This window comes from Hippichthys cyanospilos, chromosome 6, assembly GCF_059441005.1.
Source record: "Hippichthys cyanospilos isolate Australia breed blue-spotted pipefish chromosome 6, RoL_Hcya_1.0, whole genome shotgun sequence".
In the NCBI taxonomy this organism is placed as follows: Eukaryota; Metazoa; Chordata; class Actinopteri; order Syngnathiformes; family Syngnathidae; genus Hippichthys; species Hippichthys cyanospilos.
The window spans coordinates 11,361,111-11,379,159 of record NC_142374.1 but is presented as its reverse complement, the minus strand read 5'-3'; the positions used below and the strand labels follow the sequence as shown (position 1 = coordinate 11,379,159).

The 18,049-nt window shown below is 38.5% G+C and overlaps 1 protein-coding gene across 3 annotated transcripts in view; it reads left to right on the top strand.

Moving 5' to 3' along the window:
* Positions 1–18,049, top strand: part of nup93 (nucleoporin 93) — a 29,290-nt gene that overhangs the window by 2,456 nt on the left and 8,785 nt on the right. For 2 of the 3 annotated variants that reach the window (XM_088417015.1, XM_088417014.1), the window contains exons 2-11: positions 1,089–1,271; positions 1,510–1,627; positions 10,322–10,384; positions 11,649–11,777; positions 14,746–14,820; positions 16,227–16,319; positions 16,406–16,545; positions 16,670–16,802; positions 17,432–17,589; positions 17,730–17,895. In XM_088417015.1, coding sequence (XP_088273141.1) covers positions 1,093–1,271; positions 1,510–1,627; positions 10,322–10,384; positions 11,649–11,777; positions 14,746–14,820; positions 16,227–16,319; positions 16,406–16,545; positions 16,670–16,802; positions 17,432–17,589; positions 17,730–17,895 — 1,254 coding nt within the window. In that variant the 5' untranslated portion in view covers positions 1,089–1,092. Of the gene's footprint in view, positions 1–1,088; positions 1,272–1,509; positions 1,628–5,605; positions 5,892–10,321; positions 10,385–11,648; positions 11,778–14,745; positions 14,821–16,226; positions 16,320–16,405; positions 16,546–16,669; positions 16,803–17,431; positions 17,590–17,729; positions 17,896–18,049 lie in introns of those variants that run through there. The other variant, XM_088417016.1, reaches the window with a different exon arrangement.

Here is an 18,049-nt window from a genome sequence, read left to right as displayed (position 1 = left end):
GCCTTTCTTAGACCCTAGTATACCATACTCGCTGTCAATTGAGACCCATTTTGGAAAATCCGATTGGCAAAAATTTGAATAAATTGGGTTTGAAAAGACCAAAAATGACATTTTGACTGCTAAGTCCATACTCACTTCGAGGGATTCTGGTACGTTTGTTCTGGTTTTTTTTTTCTTGCAAAAAAACTCAAGACTGTTTTAAGTGTTCTTACAGGTATGTTGTAGTATGTGCATGGTTTTGAGTAGCTTTCATTTTTCTCAATGGTTTGCTCTGAGCAAGTTTTATTTATTTATTTTAGTTTATTATTATTATTAAGTATCAAGCCTTGTTTATACAGTATGTACTGCTTTTTTTTTTTAAAGTGCAATAAATAATAGACATGTTTGACCAAACATGATTATTATGTGATTATTAATCGTGATTGCAATATTGACCAAAATAATCGTGACTATTATTTTTGGCCATAACCGTGCAGCCCTAATTCAGATTGAACCATCTTTTTTTTCTTTTTAACTCACTTGTAATGTTTACTTGGAGTGCAATTACTTCTATCAGAGCACAAACAGATTTAATGTGTTTGAAGCCTTTGACCATAAGTGTGGTTACTTATCACTCCAAATTATAGGACAGCATATTCATTAAAAAAAAAAAAATTCTTTGACGTTTATCTAAAATTTGATAAATGTGTTCCCCCTCCTTTTGGTACCGTGCTCTGCCAATGCATGTTTTTCGGGGAATGACATTCATCCATCTATTTTCTGTAGCTCCTCATCTTAGCGTCTCAGGTGATCTTGAGTTTATCCCAATTGACATTGGGCTAGTGACTGGGTATCCTCGGCTCGTTGATACGAATGACTTACCATTCATATCTGTGTACAATTAGTTAATCACATCCTAAAATGATGTGATTATCTGGCCAACAATACAGGCTGTACCCCAAATCCTGTGCCTAATCTACCTGAATAGGTTCACAGAATTGAATAAGCATGAGAAGTGACACTCGAAAATACAACAGTCTTCAAACTTAGTTGCACTACTTTCAATGTAGATATCAAAATGTTCCTTTTGCAATCGTTCCGCCCCATAGAGGCATGGATGCCGAGGGCTTCGGGGAGCTGCTTCAGCAGGCCGAGCAGCTGGCTGCTGAGACGGAGGCTGTGTCAGAGCTGCCACATGTGGAGAGGAACCTTCAAGAGATCCAACAGGCAGGGGAGAGACTTCGATCACGTACACTCACTCGAACATCGCAGGATGCTGCAGACGTAAAAGCGTAAGGAATTTGCCACCATGTAAATGTCAACATTATAAAATTACCTTTTGAAATGGTTTGATGCATGCTCAAGGAGTGTGTGTGAAGGCTCAGATGTATCAAAAATTAGAGGGAACATTGACTTGAGATGTCCACCAAAGTCTATTTGACTCTCGTAGACATCATCTAAACGATATTAATCTTTATTGAATCCCACTTCAAGATTTATTCATGGAAAATTTCTTCATCCATTCTTCAGGTCAATCCTCCTTGGTTCCAGAGGTTTGGACATATTCCACATTTCACAGCGACTGGAGAGTTTAAGTGCAGCTACTACCTTTGAGCCCCTGGAGCCGGTTAAGGACACAGACATACAGGTAGGATTCAGACCCTACATGTTCACTTTGCTCTAAAGCTTGATATACCAGTCAATTTTTCAATCTGTGACACACAACACATATCAAGTGGAAAAAAGTGTTCATTTACTTTTGAGTCATAAAAAAGGTGAAAATTTGTACTTTTTAAGGGTCTAATCAAAAAATCAGACCGTGAATGAATTTGTGAGGATGGAGTTACTAAAATGCAAATAGATATGGCATCTGGTTTAACCCAGTTGGAGTGAAATTGGATGTATTCAATCGAAAAGAATTAATGTACGGTATACGTTAACCCATTTTGCTCACTGAAGGTTTCTTTGTATTTTATTTACATTTTTATGACCTGCCTGTCCGCCTCACAGTTCAGAGACCAGAGCTCAAATGCAGCTTGTGCTGGCTTTCCTATGTGGAGTTTGCATGTTCTCCCTGAGCCCGCGTGGGTTCTCTCCGGGCCCTCCGGCTTCCTCCCACATTCCAAAAACATGCATAGCAGGTGTATTGGACACTCCAAATTGTCCCTAAGTGTGATTGGGTGCGTAACTCATCTCTTTGTGCTTGATTGGCTGGCAACCGGTCTATGGTTTCCCCCTCCTGTTGTCCAAAGACTGCTGGGATAGGCACCAGCTAGCTGGAGATCCTAGTGTGGATAAGTGGCTACAGAGGGATGGATATTTATTACAAGTTTAGTTTGAAAATAAAACATTTTTTAAAGTGGAAAAAAATGGCTAAACAGCAGAAATGATTGGTAAAAGAAATATTTTAGAGCTGTAATTTCAATACTGTGTTACCACAAAGTTTATGCTCAAGGTTATCATACTGCCAGAATTTGATGTCATCCCTAGTCCTTAGTACTCTAGTTAATCCATCTCAACTTTAGATGGTATAGCTTCCCCCCCTTTTTTTCTCCTCAGACACCTCATCGATTTAATGTTCCCTTATTTCCTAAGTGTTTTTTTTTTTAATTTCCAAATTTCCATCCTTTCTTTTTTTCCCCCTCCGTGCACCGGATGTAAGTTAGCTCGGGTGCTTCTGACCAACTGATTGACGAGTCGTGCACTTAGCTTTTGTCAGCATCAAAGTACATACATCTATGTACACACACGGTCACGCACACAATCTAATTGACTCGAATAATTTGCCTTTTGTATGGAGGCAAACCACAACTTCACTTTGGCAATCAACTTCCAGGAAGATAGTTAGCACAAACATTACCATTGTATATCAATGTCCACTCTATGAGCCATTGTATGGTTATTTATGATGCGTTGAACTGATGCAGGGCAGGAGAGTTGATGATATAGTATGAGTTACAGTATATGGCACAGTCCAATGTCATCATTCATGCAAAGAGGCCTATAACAAACAGCTGCTTTTGTACTCTGCAGTCATCAGCTTTTTTTCTAAGATGTTGGGATAGGTATAAAAGGAATTTATTTTTTTGCTGAATGGCAATCTACAAATAAATAGTTGATTATAGCATGAGTGTGTGACGCACAGTTCATCTGTCAGTTATCTACATGTAGACTTTGGGGGTTGATCACCGCTCTGATCATAAGTTGGAGTTGTATATCTATTTAAATAACTTGTTTTCAAATTAAATAACCTCAAGGTATAGCAGAGACATGTCATAGTTTTCTTGATAATTATATTTAAATGATTAAAAAACATATTGATTTATTCCAGTGTCTTGCCATGTGTCAGCCGGTGTTGATGGGAATCCAATTCATCAAAATACTGCATATAAACGCTGCATGTCTCTGCACATGTTTGTGTGCATACTCGACCTGGAATGTCAGGCTTGAGTGAGCTAATACATGCTTCTGTGGTCCTTGTGGAACACACATAAATACACCGAGGGAATTGCTGCGTAAATTATGTTTCCGTTTGAGTGAGCACAAATTAAAAAAGGATTTTATTGAAGAAAGCCGTAGAGTTTCTGAGTCCCAGATTACAGGTTTAAGAGTGTTGCCTACTTGTATGCATTTTTTTTTCTTCAAAGTTTACAGCATGTTTTGATGGAAAACCTCAGGTTTAACAGCAATATTTTATTTCAGGAATTTTGGTTTGGGTTGCTGCTGCCTTGCGCCTACATAGTGCACTCTAAAAACACTTGGGTCATAAATAATGCAATTGGGTCAAAAAGGGAACAACCGCCATTTGGGCCATCTTGACACAACTTTTTGGGTTGATCAGTTGACCATTTATTGTATGTGCTTTGGCTAATTTATTTGACCCAACCTTTTGGGTGAAATTAATAACAAACATTTAATAAATAACAAAACCTTTTTGTGGCTGTGTATGGTACAAAATTACCCACATGTTTCCAGTTATTTTGTAGGTTATTCATTCAACCCAACTATTTGGGCCAAAAAATACACAAAAAATAGTGTGTTTCAACTGAATCAATTTGACCCATCCACTTTTTTTTTTTGTTAAAATGAAAATTGGTTGTTTTATGTGTTATCCATTTGACCCAAAAAGTTAGGATCCAGCAAATATGCAACACAGAAGAACCCAAAAATATTAGGTGAAAATTTCGAGTCAAAGGAATAACCTATTAAAATGATGATTTAGTGATTAGAGATGATTTAGTTTAACAGTTCATACGCTTGTGCTTGATCTTGGTTTTTTTTGGCACCGCCTCTGGCCGCTGTTGATATTACAGACATAGTGAGAAGGATGATGTGGTTTTTTAGAGCAGTCAGCATTTACAGCCATACATTTATCGAGATATGCCTACCATGCACATTTCCATTAACATCAGCTGATTTTGATTGGTTTCCAATCTTAAGGGGCACCAGTATTTTCATCTTTGCTTTTGAGTCGTATCTCTCAACCTCTTCAAATTTTGTATAGTACTAGTGTCAGACAAAACACGAGACAGGAATAAGGAAAAATTTGAAAATAAGGTGCACCTGTTAAATAGATACAGTAGATGAAGGAAACATAAGGCATGCAATGCTGAGAGCGTTTCTGATGGGGAAAAATGGCGTCCGACCGGAATTCATTGCAGCTCTGTGTCCTCATCTCACTTCTCTCTGCTCTGTCTTGTCCTCACCATTTTCTTGTTTACCGGCTATTGTTCCTGTACCCTCCTTCCATTTCATGATTTTTCTTTTTTTCTTTTTTTTTTTATTCCATTTGCATCTTTCCTTTACCCTTGCCACCCCCGACAAGCTTTTTACATACACTCATCCTTCAGCACTGATGGCAGCAAGTCCAGCTGGCTGAGCAAAGAGTGTCTGCAGCACTACTTGAACAAAGCTACACAGGATGTGTGTGTGCCTAACAGAGAGATGCACTGCATGTGTGTATGTGTGTCAGCGATGGTCGAATACTCGTTCTTACACTTTGCCGGATTATGAATGAATGTGCAGCGTGTGCAGTTCGCCACTCGCTTGTTCTGGCTCGCATAAAATGACTACAGCTATGCCATATGGCGCTGTGAATGAGTGTGACTACAAGTGGTGTGCAGAGTAACATGTTTGCTTTGTGACCCCCAGCCTCTTCCACACATCCACCCAACCCATGTGCCTCAGAAGCCCTTCATTAACTAAACATGACCCTTAAGAGCACGATTAGCCTCATTTCAAGACAGGATGTCGGAAGCCATTAACCAAGGGGGGAAAATCCATTACTGTAATTGCATTGAGAAAAGGGAGGAAGGAGAGGGGGTGGGAATAAAGGATGCATAGATGGATAAAAAGAAGAAAATGAGTGGGATGGAGGAAGGTAGGAGGCGGAGGGCTGTCTGCGATACTTAGATGAAGTGAGGGAGTGTGTGAACGAGAGTGAGGATATGTGGCCGAGGGAGGGGGGAGTCATCTGATGGTATGAACAGATAGGCGATATAAATCCATAGTTCCTTCCCATGCATCCCCCCTGTGTCTGCCTTCACAGTTGGTATGGCCCTCTGACAATAAAACCACCTCCAGTGATTCTCGATGTGGCACTTTCACACACTACTCCATAGGTTCACACTCAGTGCTCCGCTTTCACACGGGAAAAGGGCTGCAGGCGCACCACCATGCCGGCCGACAGGGCACGGGGAACACGCCCCAGAATGGCGGCCACTGTAGCCATCGCCGCCACCGCCCTGGCACAGAATGGCATAGAGGGACTGAGAAACCGAAGGGCGACACAGGTTTTCCCTGTGTTGCCAAAGCCCAGAAACCATGGCACAGACAAAGAAAAGAATCATTTTTTTAAATTCTTCTGCGTTCACACATATCCTCTTTTTCTGCCAGGCAGCCACTGAGCATGAGTGAGTATTGCCCACACACATGAAGCTACGCACACACTATCAGACAGGTCTCTGCTTTGTCTCACTCATTTGGTTGTCTACCTTGCTCTTTTCTTCGCTTTTATTACGTTATTCATCATTGACAAATGCAATATTGTGTAAAGGTACTAAAAAATCCACTAAGTGAAACTGTTACAATGAGGGCAACATGTATGTGCTTGCACATGGTATATGCATATATTGGTGTATTTTTATGCTACTTGGGATTGTGGTATGGGGTTTCTTTTCACACACACACACACACACACACACACACACACACACACACATTCACACACACACACAGACTTAGGGCATTGGTCAGCTCTTTGTGTCATGGCAAGTAAGGGCAAAAAGCTTATGCACTCACTGACATGATGCCACACACAGAATGGTAGTTCCCTTGCTTATTTTCATTCTTAAATGCGTCTCGTATTGTACTCGTATATTGAATTATCGGCATTTCGTGACAAATTTGCGTGAAAGTGTCGATGGGCCAATTTCAGGTACAGATAATGTGAAAGAAGGCCTGTATAAGCCGGCACAGACAACCAGCCAATGTGCCTGTTAACAAACATGAGAAACAGACGCGCATCACTTCGATTTTTTTTTTTTTTTTTTTTTAACCTTCACTTAAGTAACCTTTGAGACGTGAAATCGTCACAAAATTTGCAGCAAATGAAGACAATACCAGAAATGTATATCTGTCGGATCCTTCATGGCTTCAAAGACAATCCACCCTCAGCTTGACCAGTGTAATCTTCTTATACACTGCACATTTAAACATTATATCCCTTTTTTTCTGGTGAAAATTCTGAGCGTTTGTGTGAATTCTGTGGTTAGCAGGTCTCCGAGGATGCACAATGTAAGGGTGGGGCATCTGGAAAGCATGCATTTTTTGCCAATCTAAATACCATGTTGACCATTTGACAATAGTATAAAGTTCTTCATGTATTTTCCTATTTTCTATGTTTTAACTTGATCCATTCTTTACGATGGCTTTGACAGTTTAATCGTGAATATATGGGAATTGAAACCATAGCAGTTTCTGAACAGCTCACTCTCCGACTGAGGAACATGTCATGCTTAGCCGGCATGTGCTGACCAAATTATACATGGTATTAATGCCTTGCATTGTTTCTTGGATTATCTTAAAACCAATTTCCCACTTCCAATATGAGAAACATTATACTTAAAGTATGTAGGAAATCATTAGTTTTTTTCTTAGTGCCTTTTGCTTAACTGTTTTCAACTCGGCCATCTATTCATATACTGTATTTGAGGAAAACAGTTTATTTATTTATTTATTTTTTTATGTCAGACATACAGTGCTTTGGGCCACTGCAAAGGACTGTAATATGCATTTGGCACCAACAACTTCTTCTCGGTGGAGTCGTTGGCAGAGCAATTTGAGCTGGCGTCAAAACGAATGCACCAAAAAAAAAAAAGATTCTTCTTCTTATTGCAGTTCATTTGAGGTAGGAATGCAGCAGAGATACTACTGGGTTTCTCATCGTGTCACTGCTGTTTAAGATTCTGTCCGAATGAGTAGCTCTTCTCACACTCCCTCTGTTTGTAAGTGATGTATAGTTTACTCTTCCATTTATTACAGGCTTAATAATTAGCTCTCAGAGACAAAGACAATGAATAGAATTCTTTTATTCTTATTTATTTATTTTTTAAATACAGACTGTATCACTGAAGTTTATCACGTTTGTATCAGGAAATTGGACAATGAGAATGCAAGGCCCCCTTTTTTAAAATGTTAAAATTGTCATTGACGTTTTTTGGCATTTCTTTCATTAACACAACACAGGTCATGCTTTATTTTAATTATTATTATTATTTATATTTTGGTCAGCGTTAGCGTCTCAAAAAACTGAACGTGCATAACCACAGTGACGGGTTCTGTTACTAACACAATGTTAGTGAAATGATAAAAAATATATATAAAAAGAAGCTCAATCAAATGTATTGGGTAAACCAGATATCAGCAAATGATGCTTATGTATTGGAATTACGCCCAAAAAAATAATTACATATTATGATCATAGTCACAAGACCTACTTGCAGACCATCGGTATTGAATAAACCTCTTAATAGTAAAATAAAAGTTAGAAATGCTTACAGATCCCTCACTGTATCTTTAGATTTTGATCATTCAGTCACAGAGTAGAAATACATGAATTTTCAGTTTTAGGAGTTGGTGGAATGCAATTACTTGGGAATCTCAGAAGAATAAATGTGACTAATGGTAGAGAAATCAACCGGCGGGTGGCCTTTATATGATACACAAGAGAGGTGATGAGAGAGGAAGTAGGAGGCCATGAGTGCTCATTTCCCTGTAAGCAAGCATCCTCTCTGCTGGCTTAAAAAATGGCTGTCATATCCTTCTTGGCAACCAAGATGATACAGTCTACCATAGACAGAGGAAGAAATAGCACAAAAAATGTCATAATTATTAATAGATAAGCTATTATCTGACAGCACCAATATAATGTGCTTTTCCATCAGGCTTGAAGGCGCTTGGTTATAGTACATACATTCAGAACACTATAAGCTTCCTCAGGGCGTTTGAGGAGAAAGAGCAGTATATGTCCCTGCTGCAGGTGTATTGATTTTAATAGCTTCAAAACTGTGACAAAAGAAAGTCTAATGCAATCCAAAACCTCTTCCACATGTTTGTCTTTGTTTTTCACTTTGGTTCAGCCAATATTGGCACATAAGTTCATTTGACTAGGACATTTTGTTCATCACTTTACTATTGTATATTTACATAACACAACACTGGAACTCATTCACCGTGCTACCATTTGTTAACCTCCAAGATAAGCACTTTATTCTACATAATGAATTGTAAAATTTACAACTGTGTGCTTATACAGTATCATACAAGTGCAATGACTAATGGCAAATATACAGTACATGTCTAGGGCGTCTGAGCAAGGTTTTCAGTGACCTGATTGCCTAGAATAGTGTCATTTATATCTGTCTGATATATGCAGTATATGAATCATTCCGTACGTCATGATGTGAAAGAGATCACTTTTCAATGACTCATCAGGCTGTTGGTGTCATTGTAATTGTGAGCAAAGACGCAAGGGGGAAAATTACTTTCAATCCATTGTCATTTGGAAATTTTTGAAATGACTGTGAAAAGTGTTTTCTTAAGTTCCGAATCAACTGAATGTTCCAAGATAAGGTAATAGTCAATTAATCCATTATCAAATTAAGTGACATTAATTTTGATAATCTAGTAATCATTTAGAGCAATTGTTTGAAATCCTCAAATTTCAGCCTATGGGTAATCATTCAGTTTTGTCGTCCTCCATGAAAGTTGTTCATCTTTTTAATCAAAATGAGGCATTTGATATTACTTTGGAAAAATGATGATCAGTGACTGAATCGTTTTCAAAAAGTGAAGTACCAAATTCACTCTTTGTAATATGGCTTAATTGTTGTTTCGTTTTTTGTTTTTAATCGCTTAAGAATCAGTCATTACATAACCAAAAGGTAATGTAATGCAGTTTATTGCAAAAGAGCATTTTATCCAAAAATTCGTATAGTTGATGGAAAATTTATATGATAATCAATTCAAAAAACAGAATAATGCAACATTTCCACACAGTCCACAGAATTCCTATTAATGAATTCTGCACCTCTCTAAAGTTCTTTTTTGTGTGCTTACCATTGTACAAAGAACCTTAAAATTACATACAAATGTTTAGCCACATCACTTGTTTTGTCATAGTGTAACAGTTGCTGGTTTACAGTTCTGTTCAGTTTAAGAGGACAAAGCACACCAGCTATCTGCCATTTTGATCCTGTCTCAAAATGGCCGCTCCATATATGCGTCTGCGGTCAATTTCTTTCCTTCAGCGTTTTCAGAGTGCTGCACGATACTCATCTGCATGCAGCATTTGTTACATAAGGGCCACTTGCAAATGAACACTCTTCTGATTGCTAAGTTTGTCTCTTAAAATGCATCAAGTTGGACGCGAGTACAGGTTTGATAGGGAAAGCCACAAGAGAGAGAGAGGAATGTTTTGCAGCGGGAGCCATTTTGCAAAGATGTCAAAATGGAGTCTTTGCTGATTGCTGTGTCATTGCAAAATGGCATGTGGAGAATTAGCAAAGCTCAAAGTGTAGTGCCGTTTTATCTCTATGAAATAGCAACTTTATGTTTCACTAATCCCAACAAATGCTTGAGAAGCAGCGGCGTATTTCCTGCGGGGTAAATGTCTGTTACGTTTTTCCCTATAGGAGTCTCTCTTTTTTTTTTTGGGGGATTTTTTTTTTTTATATATATATCTCATCATTTTGGTGAGATGTCATTCTCCCTATTTCTCTGCCTCGCTACGACTCACTTGGCTTGCCTGGCCCTCTTCTGCTGCTTCCCTTTCTCTGCACAGGGCTTCTTGAAGAACGAGAGGGACAACGCCCTGCTGTCCGCCATCGAGGAATCTCGCCGCAGGGTCAGTGCAAGTGTTCCTGATTTCTGCTCGGGTCAAGAAAAGAACCTGCAATACTTGATCGACCAAAGTGGAAATTCAGATAAAGCACCCTGCAAATTAGCAGGGGCAAATCATCTGAGATTTGAGATGTTATCATGACAAAGTAGCTTCGGAAATTAAAAAATAGCAACAGCTTCAATGTGATTAAGTAACGTTTTACAACTGTCTTGCCTGGATTGATGTTTTTTTTTTTTGTTGTTTGTTTTTTTTAATTGAACTTTGTGTTAAGAAAGTCTTAAGCCCTCTGACCACAGGAACACTTAAAAATCTGTCTTATTCTCATGTCTATTGACTGTGATCTAAACGTCCTTCTGGTGCAAATCTTCAGGGAATGTTTTTGAAATGGCTTCCCTGATGTGCAGATCTAATAGGCCCGGCCTTTAATTAGTTGTCGTTCCCATTATCTCCCCGTTCCCTGAGAGAGCAGGAAAGACTTATATGAAGGGTTGAAAAACCAAATGCTCTAAAGACATAAAAGAAAGCTTGCATTACATTTCCCCACAGATGTCTAAATCTTCAACCCCACTGTTAAAGTTAGTGTGTTTCACAGGATTTATGACAGGATACAATACCCCTTTCCCTGCTAGCCAATTTAAATTTTATCAGCACAGTTTTTAAAAATCTAGATTTGATATTGACAGAATCCAACTCTCAGCAAAGGTTGAAGCTTCATTGAATTTTGCAAGTGTTACAGCATTTTAATTAAAAAAAAGGCCAAAAGCGTTCTTTATTGGTTACCTTCACACTAAATCAGCTGAAATTGTAAGTGTTGCGCTGGCATATTTCTGCAGCAATCTTCACAAATGTATTAAAGAAAATGTGAGCTATCCAGGAAGTGACCAATTTAACTTTGTAAATGGGGGCTCCAGTCCATATTGGTATCTCCCTAGGCTGGAGATAGAAAAGATTTAATTATCTAATGTTCCCATTATCTCACGTCGAGTCTCTATGGAGGGTTAAAATAGACGAGTCCTGATGGGGTTTCACATGCTCTGCTTGAGTCTAGAGCTAGCTATTAACATCCTTTGCTGAGTGTATGCATGGTGGTCTGCATGTGTAGCCTAGTTGAGTTCTTGTACAGGAATATTAATGTTTCCTGCATACGTTTAAAAAGTAAAATGAAAAATAATACATGCAGGAATACATCATCCATCCATTCAAGTACACATCTGTGTTATTTTGTGCATTTAACTGTACGACTGAAATGAAATGATGCAAATCTCAGACATTCCTGCTGGCCGAAGAATACCACCGTGAGTCCATGCTGGTCCAGTGGGAGCAGGTGAAACAGAGAGTGCTGCACACACTCCTCGGAGCAGGGGAGGATGCCCTTGATTTCAGTCAGGACGTGGAGGTACAAGACTTGCACCACAACGCTTAAGATTAATCCACATTTGTGTTGGAACAATATCATAAAAAAACAAAATGTGTGTCCTCACAACAGTAAAGGCAATTGTTCTTGCTGTTTTGCAGCGTGCAATGCCGCTAAAACATTGCGGACTGAACTCCCTGTCTTTTCTATGTGGACCAGTTTATTCTCCAATGTACCGTCTATTATGACAGGAAATTTTCCCAAAATAGGATGCCACTGTCGCCTCCTGCTTATAAATAATGAAGACAAAAGGATATATGTCTATTTTTAGTTTGTTTCATTTGTTTGAACACAGGCTTCTGACTTTCTCAACTATTTAATATCGCAGCTTAGGAAAACATCTCATCGCTTACCACAGATTTGAGCTTGTATTAACTTTTATTTTACTGTTTATTTTTCACAAGCTGTGTTTTACCTCTCATACAAACTATTTACAGACTTACAAGTATTGCTGTTTCAGCAATACTTGTAAGTGTAAATAGTTGCCAACAAAAATAACAACAAAAGGTCCACAAAAAAAAAAAAAAAACATGCATAGAGCACACTTCAAAGATGGGGTGTCCAACTCGCTTTAATTCAGGGGCCGCATGGAAGAAAATGTATTCTCAAGGGGGCCGGAGTTATAAAATCACATTATGTACCTTTAAAACAGTTTGGGTCAGTTATGTTGATTTTTGCTATGATCGCTAACCTGGTCATAATTCCTCATGAATAGCGGGTATCAACTGTAAATACAGTGGGCCCCCGTGTTACGAACTTAATCCGTTCAGCGGCTACGCTCGTAACTTGAACTGCTCTTATGACGGGCAATCCAAACCTATGTTAGTGAATACGTGCAACGCGTGGAAAAACCTTAGGTAAAAACATCACGACTTTATACACATATTAAAAATGAGTTACATAATCTACTGTACAGTTAAATTAAATAACATATACAAAGGAAAAATGACATTTACCTTTGGGGCGACGTGACTTGAGCTGGGTGGAGGCGGAGGGGAGCAGAGACCAACCCGCAGAATTTATTTATTTATTTTCTTAAACGGGAACTTTTCTCAAACTAGAACATATACCCTGCGATTTCCTTCTCTTTAATCCATAATAGAAGAAGCCTCTCCATTTTGTTGTCGATCGAGGTCCGTCCCCCGGCAAGGAAAGTCTTGCCCTTAGAAGATTGCCGAGCGGTTCCGTCCATACTCAAGAGCAAGGTTAACTATGCGTGCGCCTCCTTCGTATTTTTTTATTATCTCCTACTTGGTTTCTATTGTCATCATCCTCTTACTTCTTCCTTTACCGCCACTTGCAATTTTAGAAGCCATGTCTAACAGATAAAGTTTGCAAAGTCTTCACAACATTCCTTCCTTCCGTTTTTTACTCACTTTCTCTCCTTCCTTCCGTCCCAACCAGCTGTGCCATCAAGCTAGATAAAGGCGTTCGGCCAATAGCATATCGGCATTTCTGTGATTGACGTGACGCCGGCCAATAGCATCTCCGTGAGTGAGACCGGGACTGTGACCTTAATCGACCAATAGCATATTGGCATCTCCGTGACTGACACCGTGACTGAGACAGTGACTCTGACAATGTAAGAGCAATAGCGTTCAACGTTGCCGTGATGAGCATCAACTTCTGATTTAGTTGACGTAGCAAAGCGAAAATAAATGTACGAATACAATGGCCGGCATGTCGTATTGTTCTTAAGACGGAAGGTTTGTGCGTAAGTGGGGGACAAAAAACTCGTAAGTCGAAATGTTCGTAAAAGAGGGTGTTCGTAAACCGGGGGCCGACTGTACATTGTTGAAAAGTAAATTAAGAAACATATAAAGATAAATAAAGTAAAATAACTTCCTTTTTGGTTGCCTATGTATCCCAATTGAACATTTTCCTTAAATTGTATGATATGAATATCAAATCTCTATCTTATTCCTTTGTCCCTAAAGTATATATTTTGTAAAGAACACACAATAAAATTAACTAATAAATACATAAATAACTACCATGAAACACAAATATCCAGAGGAAGGAAAAAAAATCTAACTCTGGTTTTACAACTTTTTTGCAAGGAGTGCAGTGAAGTGCAAAGAAATGAACAGCATGGTGCTACAGTGTCTTATTTTGGACACTGGGTGGCACCCACATAATGACATACATAGTCGTTAAAAAAATCAAGCAATGACGTCACCTAAAATATAGAAGCGCTATATGCTAACTGCTGAGCTCTGAATGAATTAAATTTAAAAAGAAATTCAAGACTAATTGTTTAAAATACAACACGGACGAAAGACGCTCATGCTATCGTGACTGCTCGTAAAGTGTTCCGCTTTCTGTCATTCAAGGGAACCGCAAGCAATTCAAGATTCAAGATGCACTTAGTACAAGTCAATGAAATTGAAAAGTAGACTCGGAGCTTCTTCTCAAATTCAGCTGCTCCTGCTTGGGAAATTTTACAATAAGTCGGGGATCCACTCTCCCCAATAAGCACAAGCGTGGCAACTGGTCACTTCTGCTTGTAAGTTGCAGTGCTCATTTATCCGTTGCACGTAAAAGTAAGAATTTCTGTCTATTGATTATGGACAGCAATGGTTTCTGTCCTTTTAATATGTTTTTAGTGCGTCACAAAATCTTGAGATAGTTGTTAATGAGCACGAGCGTTAGTTATGACTGGCAGCAACGCTGGATGATGTGCGTGTTAACGACCTTTTTATATTTATTTTTCTTTTTTCAACAAAAGAAGCGTTTGGACAGAACCATGACTGAGTCAATCCTTAAACACATCCAAGGCCATTACAGTATTACAGACAGTCTCGTTCCTATTCGTTTTTTTCAAATGCTTCACAAAATAAACTTGGGGGCTGGATCCAACCCATGGGCCCTGCATTAGACACCACTGATTTAAAGAGATTGCATCCTTCTGTGCAACATATTCAGTTGATTGTTTTGGTTTTTGTTTTAGCCCAGCTTTGTGAGTGACATAACAGTATCAGGAAGGAGTGCTTTGGACAGTGTAGAGGTGGCATACGGACGTCAGGTGAGTCACAATGGTACATCAATGGTAATCATGGAAAGACCTGATTATTTAAGAAAACAAATTGAAGATTTAATTTAATTTCCTCTCTTGGTCACAGGGACAAAGTTGAAAACCATATTATGTGCATTTATACTTTTTTTGGAATATTTTTAAAACTTACTTAATTTATCCTTTTTCATAGTAATCAGTAGACTTTATTGATCATTGAAATATGGATGCTGACTACAAAATGTATTTTTGCTCAAAATGTTGTGTGTGTTCATGATTCAAAACTTTACTTGTATTGCAAGTTTTTATGATTTTGCCTTCATAAACTAAAACAATGTATTTTAAACTAATCAAGATGAAATGTTTATTCATCCAATTACAGTATGGCATCCATCAATTAGGAATTCTAGCCTTCTTATGCAGAGAATGTCTTTTCCCAAACAGTATAAAATGTTTAGTACATTAGTAGCTACTTTACATTTATTCAATAGTATTTGAATAAAATGGCATACTCAAATATTCAATATATCTACAAAATGTGCAATTCCTGAAGAAATTGCGTGTGAAGGCAGAAGCGCTGAAGGGAGAGTCGAATGGTGGAATCACATTGAATGTTTGAATGAGTCTGTGAAGAAATGTGAATTGACGTTTTTGCCATTCAAATACATACCCACATAATTTCCTCTTTTTTTCTGTTTTTACCCAGTATCTTCTCCCTTATTTGGCCTATTCAAACCGTTCAAAACTTTTGCCTTCACACAACTACTATCTATGGACCTCCGCATACTCTTGTTTCACTACCTGCAGATTCGCCTATTAGTGAATGTTTACCTCATTTAACTTTAAAAATGATTATTTGGCGGTCTATTCCTGCTTATTCATGCAACCTGTAAAATAATTTGCTGTATCCATTCTAACATCTCCTGATTTTATCATAAATACTTCAATCTGAATTCAAATATGATGTGAAGTTAAATCCACCCATGCCTGATCATTAAATAGAAAAGAGGTCACAGGAGGGCAGATCAAACCTATTGATTGATGTGGCTGCAGAGGAGGATTGTGGGTCAATTCTGTCTCTTCCATTGCATATCCTCCCGTTATCCATTCTGACCTTCTCTCATTCTGTCAGAGCCAGATCCCTGCAGTATGTGTCGACACATTGCATGCAGCATCATTTGTCTTGTTTTTGTCATCTTTTTTGAGGACCTCCTGAGCATTCTAATTGTCTTCTTGTTGTTTTTTGTCGTGAATCATTTCTCTCGATGGTCGTAAAGTTTTGCTTTGGAATGGTAGGCCTATTTTGATTTATTGAATTGTTTCATGTGGCAATAGTATTTTATTGGAGCATTTTCCTATCTGTCAGATGTGTAATCTCTTTTATTTGTTTATATTGCTCACGTCGTCCTTTCTACTAGATCTATGTTTTCAATGAGAAGATTGTGAATGGTCACATTCAGCCAAATCTAGGAGATTTATGTGCATCTGTTGCAGAAAGCCTGGATGACAAGGTAATATTATGTAACTGCAAATATTACTTTTTTTTTTTGCAATGCTGCATGTAGGCGATGCTCACCAACTGCCATCTTCCCTTTAGAATGTGTCAGATCTGTGGCTGATGGTGAAACAGATGACTGATGTTTTGCTGGTTCCTGCCAAAGACACACTGAAAAGTCGCACTTCAGTTGAGATGCAAATGTCATTTGTGCGTCAGGCACTTGGGTTTCTTGAGAATAGGTGAATTTCCTTAAAACACGAAAATTAAGCTTAGTGTTCACAACATAATGATGATATAATCGCTAAAATCCATGTTAAAATGTAGCCGACTAATGTACTGTGGCTTGTTTCTCCTGTCTTACAGTTATAAAAATTATACCATGGTTACTGTGTTTGGAAACCTTCACCAGGCTCAACTGGGAGGGGTGCCAGGAACATATCAACTTGTACGCAGTTTTCTTAACATCAAGCTACCAGGTCCCCTGCCTGGCATGCAGGTAACGCATCCTTTAGATGTGCGATATGCAGTCCTACAATCGCTTTGACTTGTTTGTGTTTTGTTAAAAAAAGAAATATAGTCATTCCCCCTCCATTGACAGATTATGTTCCTGTTCCCACCACACAAAATGAAATACCCTGTTTTTTTAAATATACCAACTGCATCTTTTTTTTTATAGATTTACTGCACTTAACTATCTTAAAGTCCCAAACACACTTTTAAAACGAGAGTAGCAACATTTTAAAAAAAATCTGTTTCATCCCTATTTTACGCAATAATGATATTTTGATAAACTATTATGTTGTAATTTTTATTTGATCACCATAATTTACACTAATGTAAGTGATTTAAAAAGAATAGCTGTTTAAGAATAGTAATAACACACACACACAAAATAGATGCATGCCACTGGCGAATTATTTATAGAAGAGGCCTAAGGGCAACTCAAATGGTAATTGTGGGCCACCTAATGCCTGCAGGCACCACGTTTGTGACCCCTAAAGCAGAATTTGTATAAATGAGTTAAGCTCTAATAGATTACGTACTAATTGACTTTTTTTTTATTATTATTATTATTTGTAGTAATGCATTGACTATCATGTGACTGACTGTCTGCTCATACAACAGGATGGTGAGATCGAGGGCCACCCAGTGTGGGCTGTGATCTACTACTGTCTACGATGCGGAGACCTTAATGCGGCCATGCATGTTGTCAATAGAGTGCAACACCAACTAGGAGACTTCAAGACATGGTTCCAGGAGTACGCAAACAGTACAGACAGACGGTATGAATTTGTTTGTTTTATGTTTACGCAATCACTAGCAGATTCAGACCCAAAAAGCCACACACACTTCATTGGAGTCTTAACCTGTAATAGACAGGTGTTCTTCTTGGTGTTCCATCTGTTATGTCTTCGCCATTCAGCCTTTCCCCAACTTCGGAGAACAAGCTTCGCCTTCACTACCGCAGAGTACTGAGGAACAGCGCTGATCCTTATAAGCGTGCTGTTTATTGCCTCATCGGGAAATGTGATGTCAGCGATAACCATGGAGAGGTGGCGGACAAGACCGAAGACTATCTATGGCTTAAGGTAAAATATGTCTGTTTTGGGCCCCCCTGGGGCGGCGCGAGGTGATGGGGGAGCGCTGATGAGCCCAGGGAAAAGTATTTGTTTTTATGTGAATTGTCATTGCAATAATATAAGAATTTTCATCTTTTTTTTTTCTTCAAGCACTTTGATTTCA